The sequence below is a fragment of the Electrona antarctica genome, assembly GCF_951216825.1.
Source record: "Electrona antarctica genome assembly, chromosome: 11".
NCBI classification, from domain to species: domain Eukaryota; kingdom Metazoa; phylum Chordata; class Actinopteri; order Myctophiformes; family Myctophidae; genus Electrona; species Electrona antarctica.
This window is the reverse complement of record NC_136792.1, coordinates 45800376-45823783: the sequence shown is the minus strand read 5'-3', so window position 1 is coordinate 45823783 and position 23408 is coordinate 45800376. Positions and strand designations below refer to the sequence as shown.

General features: G+C 43.1%; 1 protein-coding gene across 1 annotated transcript in view; it reads left to right on the top strand.

The window, feature by feature from the left end:
- The window catches only part of slc36a4 (solute carrier family 36 member 4), a 247794-nt gene extending 224957 nt beyond the window's left edge, over positions 1 to 22837 (top strand). Inside the window, exon 12 of the mRNA XM_079514352.1 lies at positions 20871 to 22837. Coding sequence (XP_079370478.1) covers positions 20871 to 21208 — 338 coding nt within the window. The 3' untranslated portion in view covers positions 21209 to 22837. The remainder of the gene's footprint in view (positions 1 to 20870) is intronic.
- The last annotated feature ends 571 nt before the right edge of the window (positions 22838 to 23408 follow it).

Here is a 23408-nt window from a genome sequence, read left to right as displayed (position 1 = left end):
TAGTTACATGCAACTACTTGCAACTGTTTGGTTGCAAGGAGTTGCATGTAGTTTGTGCCTTACATAATGCCTGCATACGAAGTCATGGGAAGTATGCCTCTGGGGCTAAGAAGGAGCTGCTTTCCCTCAAGTGTTCATGGTAGTAGTTCTCTAGTTCACAAACACTGGTACTACTAGACCAGGGGTTCTCAACGTTTTTGGCCGGGGACCCCCGGAAATGCTTTGGCAATGTCTCGGGACCCCCGCCCCCTCCCGACCCCCAATATAAATTGACTGCTACAATAACCTTAACCCATTTTGGGCGGGAACCCCTTTTGGTGTTTTAAGCATTATGTTATAATTTAGCTATTGAAAAATAGCAGATCTACAAGCTCATAGCGCGCCACCGAGTGGCGCGCTACGAACTTGTAGATCTGCTATTTTTGAAAAATCGTGAAAATAAAATTTAAAAAAATAATTTGGCGACCCCCCGAGGGGTCGCGACCCACGGGTTGAGAACCCCTGTACTAGGCCACTGGTTGTGCTTGAGCCCCCGCTTGGTGGTACACATAGGAGTCGCCCAAAAAAGTAAAAAGAAAGACAAAAGTGGAATGAAATATTTATTTTACTACAGGTACTTCTTCTTCTGACCAAGCAATTGATTGAAATAGGCTATCCAGCCATGCTGAAATATCATCAGCTGTGCTGATTAGTGATTAGACAGAGTTGTATCAGAGCAACAGCATTATTGGCTTAGGAATGGAACAAAAAGGGCAGGTATGCGTTCCTGTATTTTTATAATATCAGTTATTATGGTGATTGGTGGTACTCGGAGAGCCAAATATTTTCTGAGGTGGTACTTCAGTATAAAATGGTTGGGAAGCGATGGTCTAGTTGATGAACAGTCATTGTCAGCAGCAATCGGAACAGAACGCTGGATAATTGAGTATAAACTGGCACTTGAATTAAAAATATGATTCACATCCTTTCATCCATCCTTATCCCATTTTGACCTGAGATCAGATTCTAAAAATGTCTCTACATCCTGACGGTTTTCTGAAAAAGCTATGTTTCTATGTCAGTCGTTCTTTGATTTTTCAAAAATAGCAGACCTACAAGCTCGTAGCGCGCCACTCGGTGGCGCGCTATGAGCTTGTAGATCTGCTATTTTTCAATAGCTAAAGCATAACATAATGCTAACACCAAAAGGGGTTCCCGCCCAAAATGGGTTATACTCAGCTCAGCATGAATGCTAAGTGACTTGACAACAAGTTGTAAATATGCAATTATGTGCTTGTGTGCTTGAGTTATTATTTAATTAGGCTTCTAAGAGTCTTGCAGAATTGAAGAATTGAATTGGCCAGCGTCCCAAAGTATAGAATGGTTAAAGGCTTTGTGGGAGCCAAGCTGTCCAGTTGAGTGAGATGCTTGATATCTCTTTGATTGAGTTGTGGTTGAATCATCGCAGATATGGCATTTAACCCATTTTGACCTGAGATCAGATTCTAAAAATGTCTGTTTGAAAATGACAGTTTTCTGAAAAAGCTATGTTTCTATGTCAGTCGTTCTTCGATTTTTCAAAAATAGCATACCTACAAGCTCATAGCGCGCCACTTGGTGGCGCGCTATGAGCTTGATGCTAACACAAAATGGGTTAAGAATACTTAAAGGGGAATACCACTCATTTTCAACATTTTACCATGTCATTAATATACCTTAGAGCTGTTGTGTGGGAACAATAAAAAAGTCCCCCCCATTCTGTGTTTCCTAGAAAAACCATTAACAAAAAAATCATTAACATGGTGAATCACATCTTGATGACATCAAGATGTGATTCACCATGTTAATGATTTTTTTCAGACCTCCAGTTCTAGGAAACACATAATAGGGGGACTTTTTTATTATTTCCACACAACAGCTCTAAGGTATATTAAAGACATAGTAAAATGTTGAAAATGAGTGGAATGCCCCTTTAATATTTTTGTGAACAGTGGGTTATTACTTGAACAAAATCAAGTGTGAACAATACTTGCTTGGCCTTGATGGCTGTGAAAAAGAAATCCAGATACAGTATTGTATCTTGAATACTGTTCCTTGTTTTTGTGCTGTGGGTCCAGTTCCAACAACAAGGTGGACCCTCTTGTAAACAAGTGTAATGCTTAATTGGGTCGTCCATTCACAGTTAACAGTCTTTGTATTGAGTTTGTGCTTGAAATGTACTGTAATTCTGCAAACTGTTAATAAATATTTCAATCAATCAATCAATTTTACATTTTAACATTTGGAAACGGCCTTACATGGTGCAGAGAAAGCAGGTAGTGATGTAGCTCTGGTCCATGAGTAAGGCTATGGACCAGAGCTACATCCCTACCTGCTTTATCTGCACCATGTAAAAAGTGGGCACCCTGGGTTACTATTTTGAAAGTGTTGTGTGGGCACACAATGTGATGTCTAAGCAGTCAATCTGACCCATTTTGAAGTGGATTATCTTTGCCCATGAAGCTCTGAGAAGGTTCCCCTTCCATGACTTTTCCTAAATATTCGACTCAAATCATCTCCGTTTTCCTTTTTTCTTATCTGAAACGTTTTCTAAATATGAAATTAGACATACTAACCTATAATAACCTATGTCTGCCTATTCGTTTTTGTACTTTTGCCACTTAACGATTTGTTAAGTGGCAGTCTGAGAAGTCTCAGAGGAACCACCCACCTTTCTGAGGCACAAATGAAAAACATTTTAAAATGCCTTCATAGTGTAATGAAGAAATGCTAGGAATCTAGGTTGGTTTACTTTATATATACATGTGGGCCTATAGTATTGCCTGTCTGACCTACAAATGCTTTCATGACGTCGCGCATGATCAATAATAAAGTTTGAGTGCATGCACTGCACACACATTTAACTCTAAATGTCTGTATATAAAATATAGCTAACTCAGCGAATCTCTTAGTTCCATCAATATTGTTCCTCGTAAATAGTTGGTTTCATGTCGCGCATGACCAATAATAAAGTTTGAGTGCATGCACTGCACACACATTTAGGTAAGAACGTCATGACACTGCTACCTCGCTTTGTGTGTGTGTGTGTGTGTGTGTGTGTGTGTGTGTGCGTGCGTGTGCGTGTGTGTGTGCGTGCGTGCACCTTCAAACATTCCACCCCGCGCTCTGGAGCGGAGCGCACAGAGGGAGGAGGAGGAAATGTTGCATAGCGATTTTTCTTAATCCTTCTAAATGTCTGTATATAAAATATAGCTAACTCAGCGAATCTCTTAGTTCCATCAATATTGTTCCTCGTAAATAGTTGGTTTGTGCCCAAGTATTGAGATTATAGAGTTTTCTTTGTCGATTTTGACTGAACTGACTGAGAGAAAAGCAGCCAATCAGCAATCAGAAGTACTCGGCAGTATGGTTGCCAGTGTTGCCAACTGTCGTGCCAGAAATAAGCTAACCAGCCTCCAAAAACCAAACCAGGCAAGCAACTGTGAATGAATCCACGTTAGGCTGGAAATAGGCAGACTTGGCAACACTCAGCAGAAAGATCTACCGGTCGACTAGCAGTGTTGCCCAGGTAAACACTAACCATCACTTCTCCGAAGCTGCTGGTAAAAACTTTTCAAGGTGGTATGTCTGCTTAGTGCTTAATGTTTTATAGTTAAGTTCTCCCCTCAAATGTACCCCCCCCCCCCCTACAAAATTCCAACCATGTGCCGACCATGTGAATGGTCCTTGTTGCTCTCTTTTGAAGAATGATTACAGTGACTGTAATTCATTTTTATATTTATTAACCCAAACCTCAAAGCACAATAATGTAAATATGGCAAGACTAATATTAGTAAAGAACAGTAGAGCATGTGGAGTGAACCAGTAACCTGCTTTGCTTTATTTATGACTGCTATACGTCTAGCTATAGCTTTGTACTTTACATGTGAAATATGTTATCCATTGTCACTCGTATAGGAAATTGTTTCCATGCACCCGTTCAATAACAATCCCATCTGTTTCCATCTGCACCCATGTGTTTATCCTATTTTTACCAAAAAAAGCTTTGTCTTTCTCACATTTAAAATGTTTGTTTGGTAATTACAGGATTATTTTTTATCTATTCTCAAGAATCTGCACTCAAAAGACCTCAAGACCTCCTCAAAACGTAGAGTGTTTTTTAAATTATGTCCATTATTTCCTGTTTTTGTTAAATACAGCCTAGCCGTTGAGTCCATTGCAAACACAGAACAAATTGATTCAGACATTCACTGTGCCTGTGATAATTTTGGAAGTGTTTGCTGTTTTTGTTAAAGTGGTCAGGAGGTGCACGCACATCCCAGGCTAATTCAACGGGTGCTTGAACAAAAAAAACAGAAAGAATAAGTCTGCACACCGTTTTTGAAAGCTCCCCAAAAACTTTGTTTACCAAGGCGGGGAAAAAACACAACGTTTCAGCCTCTGTGACCTTCGCCGGGTATACAGTATATGCTGTTTTTGTTATCACGAAAGCACTCTCTGCATTGTTACTGAGGAGGCCCCATTAGTGGAGATGGATTGAAAAGGCTTGTGCCCATCAAAGTCATTTTATTCCAGTTAATTTAGCTGATGCCCATGAATGGATAAGCCCTAATTGTAAATTGTTATTGAACAAAGAGGAGGAAGCATTTGTCTTCTGTTCAATGAATAACCAAATGCTTTTTGCCCAAATAAAATGTATAGTAAAATGCTAGCTAAACTCTACTCTAACTCTACTAAACACAAAAGTACACATTTTATATTGCGTAGCGGTGGCTGTATTACTTTTGACTTTTTATTATTATTTTTTTAAATGTTTTTTTTTGGCTTTAGCCTTTATTTTATATATTTTATGGAGGGACAGACAGTAGGCTGACAGGAAATGGGGAGAGAGATGGGGGAAGACATGCAGTAAAGGCCGTCGGGATCGGGAGTCGAACCCGTGGCACACTGCCAGGCTGGATTACCAGCCAAGGTGCCTAGACCACTGAGCCATGGCCCAGGCCAGACTTTGTATTCTTTGTTGAGGGTTAAAATGCCCTATTGCTGTCCTAAGCGTTCTGTGTTTCTAAGCGAAGGCAGCGTGAGAACTCTTTCTTGGCTGAACTTGGAACTCCTGGTGTTTGTATACCGACTGAGATCCTTATCTCGGATCGAGGACACCAGGACTTCTGTCCCAGTCGACCAAAATGTCTGTCTGTCACATCAGATCAAGTGAACAGGATGTGTCATTAAAAGTGGAAGAGTTGTGTTTGGAGCGGCCCAGTGAGGCGCTTGTGTGGGATCCAAAAACTCATGTTGTCAAATAACCCATGTTGTCAAATAACCCACTTTGACCCACTTTGACCCAGTTTTCTGAAAAATGTTTCTATGTCAGTGGTTCTTAGATTTTTCAAAAAATAGCAGACCTACAAGCTCGTAGCGCGCCACTCGGTGGCGCGCTATGAGCTTGTAGATCTGCTATTTTTCGATAGCTAAAGCATAACATAATGCTAACACCAAAAGGGGTTCCCGCTCAAAATGGGATAATGATGCCTGGTGGTGACAATCCACGGTCTCATTAATAAAACATGGTCCCCTTTGCCATCTCCTTCACAAGGATGTGCCAGAAATGTCTAACCCTGCATGGCTGATGTGACATTTTAATTTTTGTAGAATGACTAAAGCCTTCTAAAAAAAAAATGTCATAATGTTAATGTGAGCAACAAAGGCACGTAGTATTAGCGGTAGGATAGATCACACAGCAGCATGCTTCGTCTCCTTTTGATATATTTTACAAATTACTTCTGAAACTCTATGAGTGAGTAAAGAAGGTTAAAGGGCCACTTCACCCCTTTTGTGGGGTTTTCGGGCCTTGTATACATTGCAGTATTGCCACTTTTACTTAAGTAAAACATTTGAGTACTTTTTCCACTTTTTCCACCACTGGTAGACTACAATCATACATGTAACTTATAGAACAGTACACTGGATGTTTAAAGATTGCTGCAGTGATCGATCACTTTTTTTTTATATATATAATTTTTATCCCACGATTTTGTAACCCATTTTTTCACCCCTGTGTCATATTATCTAATGTGATCCTGGGCTCTACACACCCTCCGCCAACCTAGTCCCTGCATATATGGGGGACATGGGGAGAGCAACGGACTTGAACTCATGCTTCCTTCATGCCTGAGTGTCCAAGTTGCTCCTTTACACCTGACAGGGGGGAGTTTCCCTGGTTGGACGTAGCGCGTGGAAGGAACACGTTATTCCAACCAGTTCCTTTCCCCTCCATCAGGCGCCCCGGCTGGCCAGGGGAGGTAGTTTAGAGACCAGGATTACTGCATGTTTTTTGTGAGGGTACCTACCCTAAGGGACACGGGGAGAACATGCAAACTCCACACAGAATCGATCTCTTTCTTAGCAATTATATTGATTTTGTTTTTAATTTATTATTTATTGGATCATCTTGAAGCACATATTTATAATATGCTAGGCCATTGGTTCTCAAAGTGGGGACCCCCTGGGATAATTGGGGTGTGTGTGTGTGTGTGTGTGTGTGTGTGTGTGTGTGTGTGTGTGTGTGTGTGTGTGTGTGTGTGTGTGTGTGTGTGTGTGTGTGTGTGTGTGTGTGTGTGTGTGTGTGTGTGTGTGTGTGTGTGTGTGTGTGCGCACGTGTATGCGTGTGCGTGGCCTGTGCGTTTCACGGATGACATTGTATGGGCTGTGTGCAGCTTGTGATGATTTCAAAGAGGCACTGATGTTATGTTATTGTATGTAAAGACTCTAAGAGGCATTGATGTTATGTTATTGTATGTAGAGACTCTAAGAGGCACTGATGTTATGTTATTGTATGTAGAGACTCTAGAGAGGCATTGATGTTATGTTATTGTATGTAGAGACTCTAGAGAGGCATTGATGTTATGTTATTGTATGTAGAGACTCTAGAGAGGCATTGATGTTATGTTATTGTATGTAGAGACTCTAAGAGGCACTGATGTTATGTTATTGTATGTAAAGACTCTAAGAGGCACTGATGTTATGTTATTGTATGTAGAGACTCTAGAGAGGCATTGATGTTATGTTATTGTATGTAGAGACTCTAGAGAGGCATTGATGTTATGTTATTGTATGTAGAGACTCTAGAGAGGCATTGATGTTATGTTATTGTATGTAGAGACTCTAGAGAGGCATTGATGTTATGTTATTGTATGTAGAGACTCTAGAGAGGCATTGATGTTATGTTATTGTATGTAGAGACTCTAGAGAGGCATTGATGTTATGTTATTGTATGTAGAGACTCTAGAGAGGCATTGATGTTATGTTATTGTATGTAGAGACTCTAAGAGGCACTGATGTTATGTTATTGTATGTAAAGACTCTAAGAGGCACTGATGTTATGTTATTGTATGTAGAGACTCTAAGAGGCACTGATGTTATGTTATTGTATGTAGAGACTCTAGAGAGGCATTGATGTTATGTTATTGTATGTAGAGACTCTAGAGAGGCATTGATGTTATGTTATTGTATGTAGAGACTCTAGAGAGGCATTGATGTTATGTTATTGTATGTAGAGACTCTAGAGAGGCATTGATGTTATGTTATTGTATGTAGAGACTCTAGAGAGGCATTGATGTTATGTTATTGTATGTAGAGACTCTAGAGAGGCATTGATGTTATGTTATTGTATGTAGAGACTCTAGAGAGGCATTGATGTTATGTTATTGTATGTAGAGACTCTAGAGAGGCACTGATGTTATGTTATTGTATGTAGAGACTCTAGAGAGGCACTGATGTTATGTTATTGTATGTAGAGACTCTAGAGAGGCATTGATGTTATGTTATTGTATGTAGAGAGGCACTGATGTTATGTTATTGTATGTAGAGAGGCACTGATGTTATGTTATTGTATGTAGAGAGGCATTGATGTTATGTTATTGTATGTAGAGAGGCATTGATGTTATGTTATTGTATGTAGAGAGGCACTGATGTTATGTTATTGTATGTAGAGAGGCATTGATGTTATGTTATTGTATGTAGAGAGGCACTGATGTTATGTTATTGTATGTAGAGAGGCATTGATGTTATGTTATTGTATGTAGAGAGGCATTGATGTTATGTTATTGTATGTAGAGAGGCACTGATGTTATGTTATTGTATGTAGAGAGGCACTGATGTTATGTTATTGTATGTAGAGAGGCACTGATGTTATGTTATTGTATGTAGAGAGGCACTGATGTTATGTTATTGTATGTAGAGAGGCACTGATGTTATGTTATTGTATGTAGAGAGGCACTGATGTTATGTTATTGTATGTAGAGAGGCACTGATGTTATGTTATTGTATGTAGAGAGGCACTGATGTTATGTTATTGTATGTAGAGAGGCACTGATGTTATGTTATTGTATGTAGAGAGGCACTGATGTTATGTTATTGTATGTAGAGAGGCATTGATTTGGGAAATCATTTATAGAATAGTATGTGACACTTTAAAATGTGTGTTATGACATGAATGATTTGTGATGTCTCTGGACATTGATGCACTGGTTCGATTGTGGAATCAATCCGGGGTTGGTTTGGTCTAAATGGGAGGGGCCTAGCCTTTATAAGGAGCACCTGCCACTGCCCAGCAATCAACGTAGGATTGTAGGGAGCAGAGCAGACCTTGAAAGAGCCAACCTGGCCAGTGGGCTGTAAATACCTATTTTGTGTTTGGTTTCTTTGATTTTGCTGAAGGATTTGCCATGAGTGCCTTTTTTGGAGTATTTTGAGAGCTGGTTCAGTGCCAATTTTGGCCTACACTACCTTCACTCAGACCAGAGTGTGACAGACCAACAACATGTTGGTCCAATGCCCTCCTGGAGCAATCAATGAACATTTGTTGGTCATTGTGATTGCTCCAGGAGGGCATCGTTGTTCTGCTTAGCCTTGATTACTTCCAGAAACTGTTGTTGTTGTTTGGGCTCCGACGGCTATTCTAATGAAATGGAATTGACTTGCTCCGCAGAGTGACCCTACTGTATGTCTAACAAATATAGTGGCTTTGTTATTGTTATTGGATTACGGTCGTGTCTCTCTGCAGGCTCTGTTCCTTTAGTACTGAATGAACTTTCATTAATCAATACTATTTTGATTGTCATTTAAATGCCGTGCCTGTGTGGAGCTGAGCAGGTATGCTTGGCTACAGGGATGTAGCACTGAGGAACTGTATCTCTATGTCTCACTGGGGCTGTCACAAGTGAGACATAGATATGTGCTGGATGCACACATGGCATCAACGCATGGTGCTGTGTGCTGGCACACTATACACACTATACACACTGCCCAGGGACTACAGATTCAATTTAGTTTTGGCTAACTCTGGCCCATTTACATTGAGGTGAAAACTGACATGTTGATTAATAAGCTTTGTCCCTGTCAAATAAACAAACAAATAAATACAAATAAATAAATAAATAAATAAAGTGTGTACGAAGTCGCCAGTGTCTCCTGTAATGAACTACAGCAGGGGTTCCCAAACTTTTTCATGTCAGGGACCCCCAAATTGACATTTGTTAACCCGCGGACCCCCATTTGAAAAGCATAAGAGAAGATTTTACGGCTCTGAGAGTGTACAAATGGTTCAGAGTTATAGACCCATGAGGGTCCATTTGGTTCCAAACTATCATTTAGCTGCAGGGGACCCCCTGGAACTCCCTCAATGACCCCTGGGGGTCCCCGGACCCCACTTGGGTCACCACTGAACTACAGCATAACCTGTCATCCTAACCGCTAGCTATAAGTTATGAGATAGATACGTGTAGAGGAAGTTTAGTTGAGGTTGCCTATAAATGGAGATTTATAAACAATTTCAGTTGAAACTGATGAGAAGGTCAGGACCCAACCCGTTCTCACCCAAACATCGATAACGCAGATTGGCAATTCCGTACATGCACTACTAGAAAACCCCCCAAATCTGTACATATTACATTGAAATCCTCCCCACATAGACCATATGGGTGAGATCAGGCTGCAGGACCACAGGAAACCATTCCCAGACTATGTTTTGCCATCCGTCTGTCCATCCGTGCGTCTGTGAACAGCTAATCTCCGGCACCCAGCTTGTTCCAATCGAAGCAAAACTGTGCACGTACAACAGTACACTCCCTGGAGGCCCGAGCAGAACCTCTGGCCTAAACGTTTCAGATCGGGCCTGTTATAGCCGCGCAGGAAGCCGCGCCATTTCTTTATATTGCGCCTACAGATTTTGTCCAAACATCATGCAAATCGGTACATTGTATCTCTAGTCATGTGATCAAGACAGATCTGTCTGATTTTTTTATATTCCATCCTGATTGGCTAAGATTGGCTAAGTTTGCAGGAGTGGCCTGTTTGAACAAACTGCCCGAAATAATGAACACGGCATGCGATTGCCGTGAAACTTTGCACACACATTGCCACTAGGCCAAGGAAGAAATGCCACCCTCGTGGTGGTGCTACAACAGGCCCATCTGCAGTTTTGCAACTGGACCCATCAGCGGGAAACTTTGCATGCACACTCCCTAGATGCCAAGAAAAAACCTTATTTTTCACATCTGCGTTTTATAGTGCCACTTGGAGGCATTTTTTTCGCATAACAATTTATTTTATATTATACTGCAGATTTTGTCCAAACAGCACATAAATCAGCACACAAGTTTCAAGGCGTGCAACGTAATTTCCATTTTGCAAGAGCAGAGTAAACAGGAGAGGCATCGTCTTTATATAGTAGCATTTCATTTTAGGGCAGAAGGGGCCTCGGCGGAGTGGGGGTGGGCCGGGGGCAACTAAAATCAGGGGGAAAATGGACTGAGAAAAACTAGAAAATTGAACTGGGAGATGGAAGTCAAACTAGGCAATTGAACTGGGAGATGGAAGTCGGGGAATGCATCAGAGATGGAAAGAACAGAGGAACGATGGGAGAGGGCTTTGAAGGAACAATAAATTACATGCAGTGGATAGAGAAGACCCCTGGCAATAATAATGGGGTGGGGTTGCAGGGGTCCATGGACAGCAAATTGAGGCAGAGAAAGGCATTCAAGAATCTTGCAGTCATCCATGATATAGATGAGAGACGACAGGTGGCCACGATTAGGGGAAGTCAGTTGAAAATGGGGAGGAGGAGAGATGGGAAAAGGAACATACTTTGACAAGTAACAGAGCGCTTGGGAGATTGAAGCGAGGCTTGAGAAGAGGAGGTGCAGTGATAGTAAGTAATTGAGAAAATGCCATGTGAAATGATGAAATGAAATGATTACTATATTTACCCAGGGTATCTGGGCTAAGCTCAAGAACTTGTTTCCAGCCAGGCCCTGCTCATAGAACATTTCATCGTAGTGGTTCAATGCCTTGTTCAAGGGCACTTCAGCGGTGGTAATTTGAACGTGTCGGACCGCTGATTCGAACTGGCGACCTTCCGGTATCAAGACCGCTCCGCAATCCGTTCGGCCACCGCTGCCACATTAATGAATGAATGATTCTGCAGTGGACATTAACCACTATAACGGTGATTGCGAACGCAGTGAGCATTTACTATGAGACCCAGCAGATCATGTCTGTCTGTCTGTCTGTCTGTCTGTCTGTCTGTCTGTCTGTCTGTCTGTCTGTCTGTGTGTCACGCTGTAACACCACCCGCCCGCCACCAGAGGGCGCAGCTGTATCACACACAAAAACACACACACATTCACACACGCACGCACGCACGTGCATCGCACGCACGCACTAAAAGAAAAACCTTTAAAAAAAATAAAAATAAATGAAGAGGAAAAAAAGCTCTGTGTATGTGTGTGTGTGTGTCAGACTGCCACAACAGCTGCGTTCGCTTCCCGCGTTCACGCGTCTTACTTGTATAATTCATCGTGAGGATAGTGAATAAGCCAATCTACTTGCGGTGGCCATTTCAGTCAATTACAGCGAAAACGGTGCAGGGTTGAACCGCACTGGAGCTCCCAGCGGGCAGCACTGGCCTAAAGGTGAGTGGAGTGTCCTTGTTGCCGCCGGTTCGATTCCCCGGACCGGCAGAAACATCTTGGTCACCCAACACCGCTAAAGTGCCCTTTCAGCAAGTTACTGAACCCCCGACTGCTCCATTGGAGCTGCTTAGTGGCTAACAGTGTCATACTGTGTTTCTACTAGTCAGCTCCCAGTATGACCGTATCACTGCATGAAAAGAGGAGTTAACGGCCAATTATGGGCACTGTATTTTGCCCGTAAACCTCAAGTTTATCAGCATATACAGTTAATATACGGGAATATACAGGTGTGATGGTACAATTCGGGAGTATACCGGAGTTTGTTGGAAAGTTTAACGGGAGTTTCCTGTAATATACACATCCGTATTCCATGCTTTTTGCGCAGTGAGACTGTGGTTGTACTGGTCAGCTCCCAGTATGACAGTATCAGACTGTGGTTGTACTGGTCAGCTCCCAGTATGACAGTATCAGACTGTGGTTGTATTGGTCAGCTCCCAGTATGACAGTATCAGACTGTGGTTGTACTGGTCAGCTCCCAGTATGACAGTGTCAGACTGTGGTTGTATTGGTCAGCTCCCAGTATGACAGTATCAGGCTGTGGTTGTACTGGTCAGCTCCCAGTACAACAGTATCAGACTGTGGTTGTACTGGTCAGCTCCCAGTATGACAGTATCAGGCTGTGGTTGTACTGGTCAGCTCCCAGTACAACAGTATCAGACTGTGGTTGTACTGGTCAGCTCCTAGTACGACAGTATCAGACTGTGGTTGTACTGGTCAGCTCCCAGTATGACAGTATCAGGCTGTGGTTGTACTGGTCAGCTCCCAGTACAACAGTATCAGACTGTGGTTGTACTGGTCAGCTCCCAGTATGACAGTATCAGACTGTGGTTGTACTGGTCAGCTCCCAGTACAACAGTATCAGACTGTGGTTGTACTGGTCAGCTCCTAGTACGACAGTATCAGACTGTGGTTGTACTGGTCAGCTCGCAGTATCAGACTGTGGTTGTACTGGTCAGCTTCCAGTACAACAGTATCAGACTGTGGTTGTACTGGTCAGCTCCCAGTATGACAGTATCAGGCTGTGGTCGTACTGGTCAGCTCCCAGTACAACAGTATCAGACTGTGGTTGTACTGGTCAGCTCCCAGTACAACAGTATCAGACTGTGGTTGTACTGGTCAGCTCCCAGTACAACAGTATCAGACTGTGGTTGTACTGGTCAGCTCCCAGTACGACAGTATCAGACTGTGGTTGTATTGGTCAGCTCCCAGTATTTTTGAACTCTCTATCTTTACTTTTCAAAAACAACTCCCTCTCCTCTCCTCTCCTCTTCCATGCTGCTAACAAGGACATCAAAACAAATATTCCTAGGAGACGACCTTGGGAGAGAGCTCTGTCTGAGTTTATTTTGTTTATCTGCTGTGTGTGTGTGTGTGTGTGTGTGTGTGTGTGTGTGTGTGTGTGTGTGTGTGTGTGTGTGTGTGTGTGTGTGTGTGTGTGTGTGTGTGTGTGTGTGTGTGTGTGTGTGTGTGTGTGTGTGTGTGTGTGTGTGTGTGTGTGTGTGTGTGTGTGTGTGTGTGTGTGTGTGTGTGTGTGTGTCAATGTGCAGGGTGTTGCTGAAAAAGCGCACTTGTGCTCAGCTACCTGCTGGGTAAATAAAGAACCAAAAAAGCTTCTTTGACCTGGCTGAGAACCATGCCACGCCTGGGGTCAGTTCTTTGACATCGGGACTCACTCCCAATCACTACAATCTTCCACCGTAGTCTGAAAACCCACCTCTTCAGACTCCATCTTAGCCCGAAGCACTTGCACTAGCCTCGACAACCATACAGGCGTATGCATAGGCTCAATGTATGTAACTTAAATTGTATTTCATGTAGACATACAGTAGCAATAGATGTGTATATACGCATTTTCATTATATAGATATTCCACTGTTAGGTTAGGTTCTTAGCTTACTTATGATTCTTGAAGACTCTTTATATGTATTTGATGTATTACCATGTGTTGTTCTTGCTTACTGTAAAAGTCACTCTGGATTAAGAGCGTCTAATGCCTAAATTGTAATTGTAAATTGAAGTAATCAAGATTTTGCTTTTGATATGCAAATATGAATTGTTTTTCTTCGGCTCAAAGGGTGAAAAAACATAAACAGTGAAACACTTCAAAAGGAAGGCTCACAACTCACTTTTTCACCCCGTTTCAAACCGTTTGATCCTCTTGGATAGTTAGAATACGATCTGACATACAATGGAGAAACAAAATAAACTCAGACAGAGCTCTCTCCCAAGGTTGTCTCCTAGGAAGATTTGTTTTGATGTCCTTGTTAGCAGCATGGAAGAGGAGAGGAGAGGAGAGGGAGTTGTTTTTGAAAAGTAAAGATAGAGAGTTCAAGAAGCGCTTCCCTCCTGGTGCTGTCTGTGCTCAAGAAGATCTTTGTCCTGTAATTGGAGCGGGAGCCCAGCTGCTCACGGGTCAATGTGTCACTATCACACATATCACGCAGCTCATACAAATTGCAATTCTAACCTCAGTCGTGCTTCAAATAAGCAGAATGTTTTCTTTCTGTACGGACCCACCATGGTGCGTGACAACGTTTTCTTTTGTTTCGTTCTTAGTGCAGTTTTCAGAGTGCTTAGAGCAGTAGCGCATGGGGGGAAGACGTTAGTCCCACGTACTAATAGTCGGACATACGTGGCCGGTTAACCCTCTTATGGCCAGCCTAATTAACAGTGGATTGTGCCTTCTGCCTGCACTATTCATATGTTTAATTAGAATAGAAAAATCCGTGATATACACACTCCATCTCATTCTCACACGGCAATCCTATAGTATTATACCCAGTCCTGATGGTGGCGGTAGCGTCACCATTGTGCCGATTTTGACCAAATAGAGCGAATCTGGCGATGTCACTTCCGGTTTAAGGAATCACAACATCCGGAGCTATAGCTTTGAACTGGTGCAGCACTATCAGATGTCCGGAATGCTAAGCGATCATTGTTTATTTTAATAACTAAGTCAAATTAAGCTCTATAAATCAAGCCCAAAATATCGCATTTTACGCAGCGATGCTTGCGCGATCACACGCGTGCGTGATCGACCGTCCACGCGCGGATTTCGGACGGTTTTAGGTAGATTACATCGGCCGTTAGCCAAACAAGCTAATAGTTGCTACATTTTGTTATATTAAGCTCCCGATTACAGGGGATTAAACGATTACGTCAAATACGTCAGTGGCCATAAGGGATATTGATTCATTACGTCAATACGTCAACTGGCCATAAGCGGGTTAAGACTCACCTGTGGCTCCGACATATGTGGCCGGTTAAGACACATGCGTGGCCGGTTAAGACACATGCGTGCCCGGTTAAGACACATGCGTGGCCGCTTTGTAATACTCACACGTGGATCCGACATGCGTGGCCGGTTAAGACACATGCGTGGCCGGTTAAGACACATGCGTGGCAGGTTAAGACACATGTGTGGCCGCTTTGTAAGACTCACACGTGGATCCGGCATGCGTGGCCGGTTAAGACACATGCGTGGCCGGTAAAGACTTTCGCGTGCAATTACAGTTTGGCGTCGGACCAAAGTAGCGGCGGACTGTTAGTACGTCGTACCAAAGATATGCACCTGTAGCACATTAGGCTACCTGTTACCAGAGTACTTGGAGGCAAGTCTATTAATGACAGTCAAATCAGAAGAAAAAACAAGAATTGATTAAATTAATTACCAGCTGCATTATTATTATCTGCGGGGGTCCGCTATAACTGCCTCTGTGTCAGTTTCAGTGCAGTAGTTTAGGTATGAACCAAAAAGGCAGAACTATTGTGTTCTGAGTCGTTCATTTCCGCCCAGACATATTTGCGGTGCGCACATACATCAGCCAATGATTAAACCAGCTGGACTAGAGTACTAGAGGACTAGCTTGCATATCGATGATAGACTCAGCTTGCTATTCTCCATATGCAGACCGCGGCCATCTTACCATATAAGTTAATGGCAAGGTGCTACCTAGGTGCAACTTCCAATGGCAGCCCATTAATCCAGAAACAGAAAAGTCCTATCTGATTGTATTAAACAACATCAAACTCACCAACATTGCAGCTGTACGGAAAGCTTGAATTATTCTCTTTCTTTCCTCAAAGTGTTTGTTTCATAAAAAGCCACTGTATACATGTTATGAGCTACTTTGTGTCCTTGCAGGTGATTATTTTTCTAAGTGCTGGAGTTTGGAAGTGCTCGTTAGTTATCTGTCCTGTGTTCCACCTGTTTTGAATTAGCACATAATGCAAGAGGCACCAGGACATTGCTTTACTGAAAACGAGTGCTTCCAAACTCTGATGGAAACATGGCCGCGGTCTGCAAATGGTCAATTGCATAGCAGCTGGTAAAAAGGACAAAGACATACAGTCGTGGATGTATAGATTTGTCTTTCTTTTTTTACCGAATCCTAAAAATTGGCAATGCACAAACTTGAGGAAGGCGTGATGCCGAAACGCGCCCGTGTATACCCGTGTCTCAATTAAAAAGTACCAGAAGAACTTTGGAGTGCTGGCTGTTCTTTTCATACTAAAAGCACACACTGGCCTTAGGTATACTGACGTACGTAGAGGAATGGCACTGCAGACATTTAGTCAATGGAGCTGAGACACACTGGTGCTCCATGGTCTTTGGGGGTGTGTGTGTGTGTGTGTGTGTGTGTGTGTGTGTGTGTGTGTGTGTGTGTGTGTGTGTGTGTGTGTGTGTGTGTGTGTGTGTGTGTGTGTGTGTGTGTGTGTGTGTGTGTGTGTGTGTGTGTGTGTGTGTGTGTGTGTGTGTGTGTGTGTGTGTGTGTGTGGCGTCTTTGGGTGCTCAGAAAAAGCACTATATAAATTCTAGATATTAAAGTTTACTATGAATACATGCAGTCAGTCAGGCCTCGTGACAAGCTCCATATATTATATGGAGCTTGTATTGGCGACGGGTTCTCCTGTCCAGCCCGCAGCCCAAACACACACACACACACACACACGCGTGCGCGTGTGTTTGGGCTGCGGGCTGGACATATAATATATGGAGCTTGTCACGAGGCCTGACTGACTGCATGTTTTCATAGTTAACTTTAATATCTAGAATTTATATAGTGCTTTTTATGAGCACCCAAAGACGCTATACATGGAGACCATATTATAACAAATACCATGCGCAAACACACACACACACACACACACACACACACACACACACACACACACACACACACACACACACACACACACACAGGAATTATCAGCATTTTATTCAAAGCCTGTGTCCAGTGATAAACTTAGAGAAAGTTGGGAGATCTGCAGTCCTCATGTCTTTTTTTTTTTAAAGTTCACGGTCTTATCTGCTCCCATCCCTGATTAACCCATTTATGCCTGACAAAGATTTGAGTTTAAAACTGAAACTCTGAAAGAATATATATTCAAAGATTTGAGGCACATTTTCACGATTTTTCAAAAATAGCAGACCTACAAGTTCGTAGCGTGCCACTCGGTGGCGCGCTATGAGCTTGTAGATCTGCTATTTTTCAATAGCTAAAGTATAACATAATGCTTTAAAACACCAAAAAAGGTTCCCACCCAAAATGGCTTAATCTTTGTTGAATGGGCTCGATAATGCATTTTTTCCCCCCTTGCCAATCTTTATTATTCCATGCATTTTTAATGTATAGAGTAAAACAAGAAGAAGAAGAAAAAAAGTTATTTGGTAGATTGATGAACCACTATTGTCTGTTCTGGTCTTTGATCACCAGCAGGGATTCAGGGATTTTCAAAGCAAGGTTTATTAAAAATGTATTGAATGCATCTCTCACATCGTATTGGATCATTGGATCCCATTATAGTCGATAATTATCTCTGAGGACTGCTGGTTTCCGTTAGTTCATTCTGTGCTGTACTTCACACTGGTGCTGGACTGCAGCGCTAAAGTAGCCTGGCTAATAAGCCAGACAGAATCATTCGTTGGCAAAAAAAAAATTGCCTGCCGGCGGATTACGGTCTGGAGAGGCTCAATTGTACGCCCATTTCCTACACCAGAGAACTGGTGTGGCCAATCGGGACACGGTATGCAATATGGGCGGGCTTTGGTACAGTGACATTCAATGCTTGAGACCTTTGACTGACAGTAGCTCTGACCAATTGCGTCAAAGAGAAAATGTTTGAACCCGCCCCCCCGGGAAACAAGATCCATACACAGCATCTCCAGACTCAAATACCACACGACAGTGTGATTTGAGTCTGGCTTATTAGCCAGGCTAGCGCTAAAGGCCGGGCAGTGCTGGAAAGTAACTAAGTAGATTTACTTGAGTACTGTGTTTAAGTACAAATTTGAGGTATTTGTACTTGAGTATTTCCAATTTCCAATACTTTTACTTCTACTCCGCTACATCTCAGGTCAAAAGGTTGTACTACTACTTCACTACATTTATTTGAACACTTTAGTTACTAGTACTTTGTAGATTTTTATTATTATTACAAAACATACCACTAGAGACCTGCGGATGGACTTTTTTGTCACCCGAATCCACGTGTGCATATTTATAATCCGCCCGTTATCCGACCACAATAATGAATTATTCCGATTTATAACATTCTGCATAGTGAGTACTTTCTACTTTTGGCACTTTAAATACATTTTGATGCCAATACTTTTGTACTTTTAAAATTCTGGACTCATAACAGCGTAATGATCTAATTACAGGACTGTGTGTGGCAGCAGGAATGCTCTCTCTTTCACCATGTGTCATTTTCCTGTATGTATTGTGCAGGAAGGAACATTAAATCTAAAGTGTCAAGTGTTTCTTTACTATTTATTTTTTATTTAACCTTTATTTAACCAGTTCAAAAACCCAGTAAAGTCCATTTTAAGTGTGAACTGGCCAAGAGAAGAGGCAAAATAAGTAACAGAGCTCTGCCAGTAACAATACATACAAGACGATAACAGGAGGACAGACATGCAACGTTCATAAACTCAGTGCCCACTAACGAAGAGCCTCAAAGGAACAGGAACGTCTAATAACGCAACCAATAAAGGCTAATATTTTTTTTTAAATCACACCCGTGTGAACCGAGTGGTGCAACCCCCCCCCCCCTTTTTTTTCTAAATAAAAAGAAAATCACACCCGTGTGAACCGAGTGGTGCATCCCCCCCCCCCCCCCCCTCTCTGTCTCTCTCTCTCTCTCTCTCTCTCTCTCTCTCTCTCTCATTAGCAGGCAGCATGCAGCACTATCTCTCTCTCTCCGTTTCTGGCACAACAGCGCCACTTTTGGTACTCATTGGTACTGGTCACATAGTCACACACAAACACAGACACGGACATTTGCACCACTCAAAAACTAAGCAACACATTTCAAAGCAGGAGCAATGTTTGAGAAGTGTGCCCATGGCAATCCTTGTCAAAACTCACTAGGGGAATCACAGAAGCCAGTTTGAGTCTGGTCTGTACGTCATTCCATGACAAGGGTCCAAAAAAAGCAAGGCTTTTTTTCCCCCCCAGACTCGGATTGTGTTGGGGGCACGACATAGCATTTGATCTGAGGTTGAGAGAGTTTAGGACAAGTTCAAATTTAGAACAAAATGTAAATGACTTGACTTGACCTTGACTTAATCCATTTAGGCCTGACCTCGAAATTTAAAAAAAAATCTTCTAAATCCTCCAGTTTTCTGAAATAAATATGTTCACGATTTTTCACAAATAGCAGACCTACAAGCTCGTAGCGCGCCACTCGGTGGCGCGCTACGAGCTTGTAGATCTGCTATTTTTCAATAGCTAAACTATAACATCATGTTTAAAAGACCAAAAGGGGTTCCCGCCCAGAATGGGTTAATTTGATGCAGACATTTACAGTATCTTCAGTTGCACTGATGTTACTGTCTGAATTTGCACTCTGTAACTTTCATAATCTAACCCAGATTAGGGACCCTGGTTTTTGTTCCCTGATTCCAATCAGTCAGACCACGAGGTCACAATTAACCGCTGCACCTTTCATGATCCATGTGATCCAATCAGCTGCACCTTTCATGATCCATGTGATCCAATCAGCTGCACCTTTCATGATCCATGTGATCCAATCAGGCTGCACCTTTCATGATCCATGTGATCCAATCATTTTAGGCAGAGGAGACGATAAGAGGGTTTTCCCAGGCACAGCACAATGTAAATGTAGGGCGGGGGGGGGGGGGGGGGGGGGGGGGGGTGACGTCGTTGTCAGGTGGAAACCTTGCATGTCCGAATGTGTTCCTTTTTATTAGCATCCGTAAAACATTTTAAAATAGTCAAAACAGACGATCTACAAGCTGCACAATGTGCTGCATCGCGAGCTTGCAGATCTGCTATTTAATTTCACTACTTTTGTGCGTCGTTCTTGTGTGATGTGGAGCCATTCATTTGACAAAAAAAAAAAAACATCCAAAGTTGATATATGGAGGAGATGCGCGGTGGAGTAGTGTGTCGTGCTGTACGTATCGTATGCTAAATGGGTGTGCGCGCAAACGTGAGCCTGGAGCGTGGAAGATGGATCGGTGTGTGTCTGTGTGTCTCATAAAGACAGCTGTTTGCCATGCTTGGGTTGATGACTTATGCTCTTTCTCTACCTTTTATCCTCCCCTCCACATCCCCCACCCACCCCCCCCCATGCACCACCCACCCTGTCTGTCCACGCTATTTTTCTTTCCATCTTTCCACTTCGCCTGCACATCCCCCTCTTAAATCATCTGCCCTACTTCTCCCCTCTTTATGCCTCCTTCAAAAAATGTCCTCCTTTCATATCACCCTTCATTTCTGTTCAAATACATCCATCACTCCCATTTTCTTCTCTCCTCTCTTACCCTTTTCTTCAACTCCACCTCCTCATGTGTGTCCCACGTGTACGTCCTTCCTTTGCATGCGTACACAGTTTCCGGGGCGGTGTTGATCCCTCGCCTGGACCTGGTCATCTCGCTGGTGGGCGCGGTGAGCAGCAGCGCCCTGGCCCTCATCTTCCCCCCGCTGGTGGAGCTCATCACCTACTCGGACCGCCGGCTGCGGCCGTCCATGCTGGCGAAGGACCTCCTCATCGCCGCGGTGGGCTTTGTGGGCTTCCTGGCGGGCTCGTACGTCACCCTGGGCGAGATCTTTTACCCTGTCGGCGGGGAAGGAGGGGCGGGTCCCGGCACCTCCGTCGCCACTCTGCTGGCCCCCAGCGGGACCTTCACCGAAAACTGGACTACAGCACCTTCTCTGTCTTCGGGTTGACCTCTCCTCCACCACCCCAAACAAACACTCACTCTCTCACATACGCACGCGTATACGCACGCACACACACACACACACACACACACACACACACACACACACACACACACACACACACACACACACACACACACACACACAGTACACATGGGGAGCAGGACGTTATTCCTGCAGGTAACCTATACCGCACAAATGACCAGGCATTCCTCTTCTGGGCCAATAAAGCTGCCGTTTCACTGGAAGCCGGCAGTAGAAGGCTCACATTGGACAGAGTGGGGACATAGGAAACAAACGGCTGGGAGAGTATAGCCACCCGCTTTGAACGCCATCAACCCATAATCACCGGTATAGGTTACTCATCAGGACCATGCAGTGGAGCAAGTATAGGCTCTACTGGAGCCTACTGGTTGTCATTAGGAAAGGCGGAAGTGAAATTACTGACAATGGCTGACGACAACAACAATATGTAAGGGATAATGTCTGCCTATATAGGTGGTCAATGACCACCTATAGGCAGACATTATCACGCTTATTACATGGCTACTTAGTACATAAATTAATAAATGGACCCAAAACACAACAAAACTTGCTTACCGTAATGGAAGTATTCCATAAGTGTTGTGCAGGCCGTGGTCTGCCCAGCTGCAGCACTGTCAGAAAACAAGGAAGGGAGTTGATCAAATATAATCAATTTGTGGGTATTGCTTTGTCTATTTCTCGCTCAAATGTTTTCAAAAAACATGTTTTTAGAGCAATCTTTAGCTGTAAATGACATTGTGTGTGTGTTTACATGGCTGTCATGTTGGAAACAGCAGTAAATCAAGCGGGGCGCAGCAGGTGCTCCAAGGGTCAGATTAGGCATCGGTCTGTTATAGAGCGGAACGGTCATTATCCAGAAATAACACATACACCGCTGAATTCTGCGATTGACCAATCAGAATCAAGTATTCAACCAAGCCATGTAATAAGGGTTGATAACACTCCAATCAGAAACCACAGCTGCCGTTTCAGCCGGTAGTAGAAGGCTCTCATTGGACAGACTGGGGACATTTGGACAGAGGAGTGGGGACATTGGACAGAGTGGGGGACATATATCATGGGAACAAACAGCTGGGAATAGCTGAGTATTATAGGACCAAATACATCAAATTAACTACAGAGCTAGGAACGATACACATACTGTACATTATTAAAGTATTAGAAAAGATAATTATAACAGCCTAAACATCAGGGTCAACATTTTGCATGTATGTATGCCCCGGTGTGACATTTACAAAAAAAAGCCTCCCTCCTTATAAGAGGGGCTATCCATCCGATCAAATCCAAGAATGGCACGGCCAGGGGACCCCATTCTTTCAAGTATTTTTTCCCCTCGTCATTTTATTCCTGCTGTTATTTTCTGCCTCTGTATAACCGCTAACATACTGTATAGCATTGCCCTTAGGGACTTACAGTGCCATGTTCCCTGTCAGGTTCATTATTCCACTACATAATGGCACCACAAAAGCCAGGCCAATATGTAGGGGGTGGGAGTGGTGCTTTAATGTGCAATGCTAGCCCGTTTAGGCCTGACGTTGAAATAAAAAAAACGTTCGCTCTGAAAGAATAATATATATTCAAAGATTTGTGCCGGCATTTTTACGATAGAAAAAAAATAGCAGACCTACAAGCTCGTAGCGCGCCACTCGGTGGCGCGCTATGTGCTTGTAGATCTGCTATTTTTCAATAGCTAAAGTATAACATAATGCTTAGTTAAAACACCAAAAGGGGTTTCCGCCCAGAATGGGCTAGACACATACAACACTAATATGATAGTGTTTAGAGGCATGTGGATACGACCTGTGATCTTTAATGGGCCACAAATGTACCTAAGAACGTAATAATGAGACCCACACAATTCACATTCCAAAGTATTAGAGGTTTTAACGGTACTCAAGCACAGTGAAGCCAGCGTACACGTCTCAACGGAACATGCTGTACTGGCCAATTCCCAGAACGGTTACTGGTTACACCTTTCATACTGACCAAACGCATTCACTCCCCCAAACAGACAAGAATACGACACTAAACCCAAGAAAACGCTCTCTCCCTAAGGCCCGGACCGTTGCCAAATGCTTATGGGACCAATTCATTGTCAATTACGGCATTCCAGAGAGGCTACACAGCGATCAGGGTAGAGATTTCGAGTCTCGCACCATAA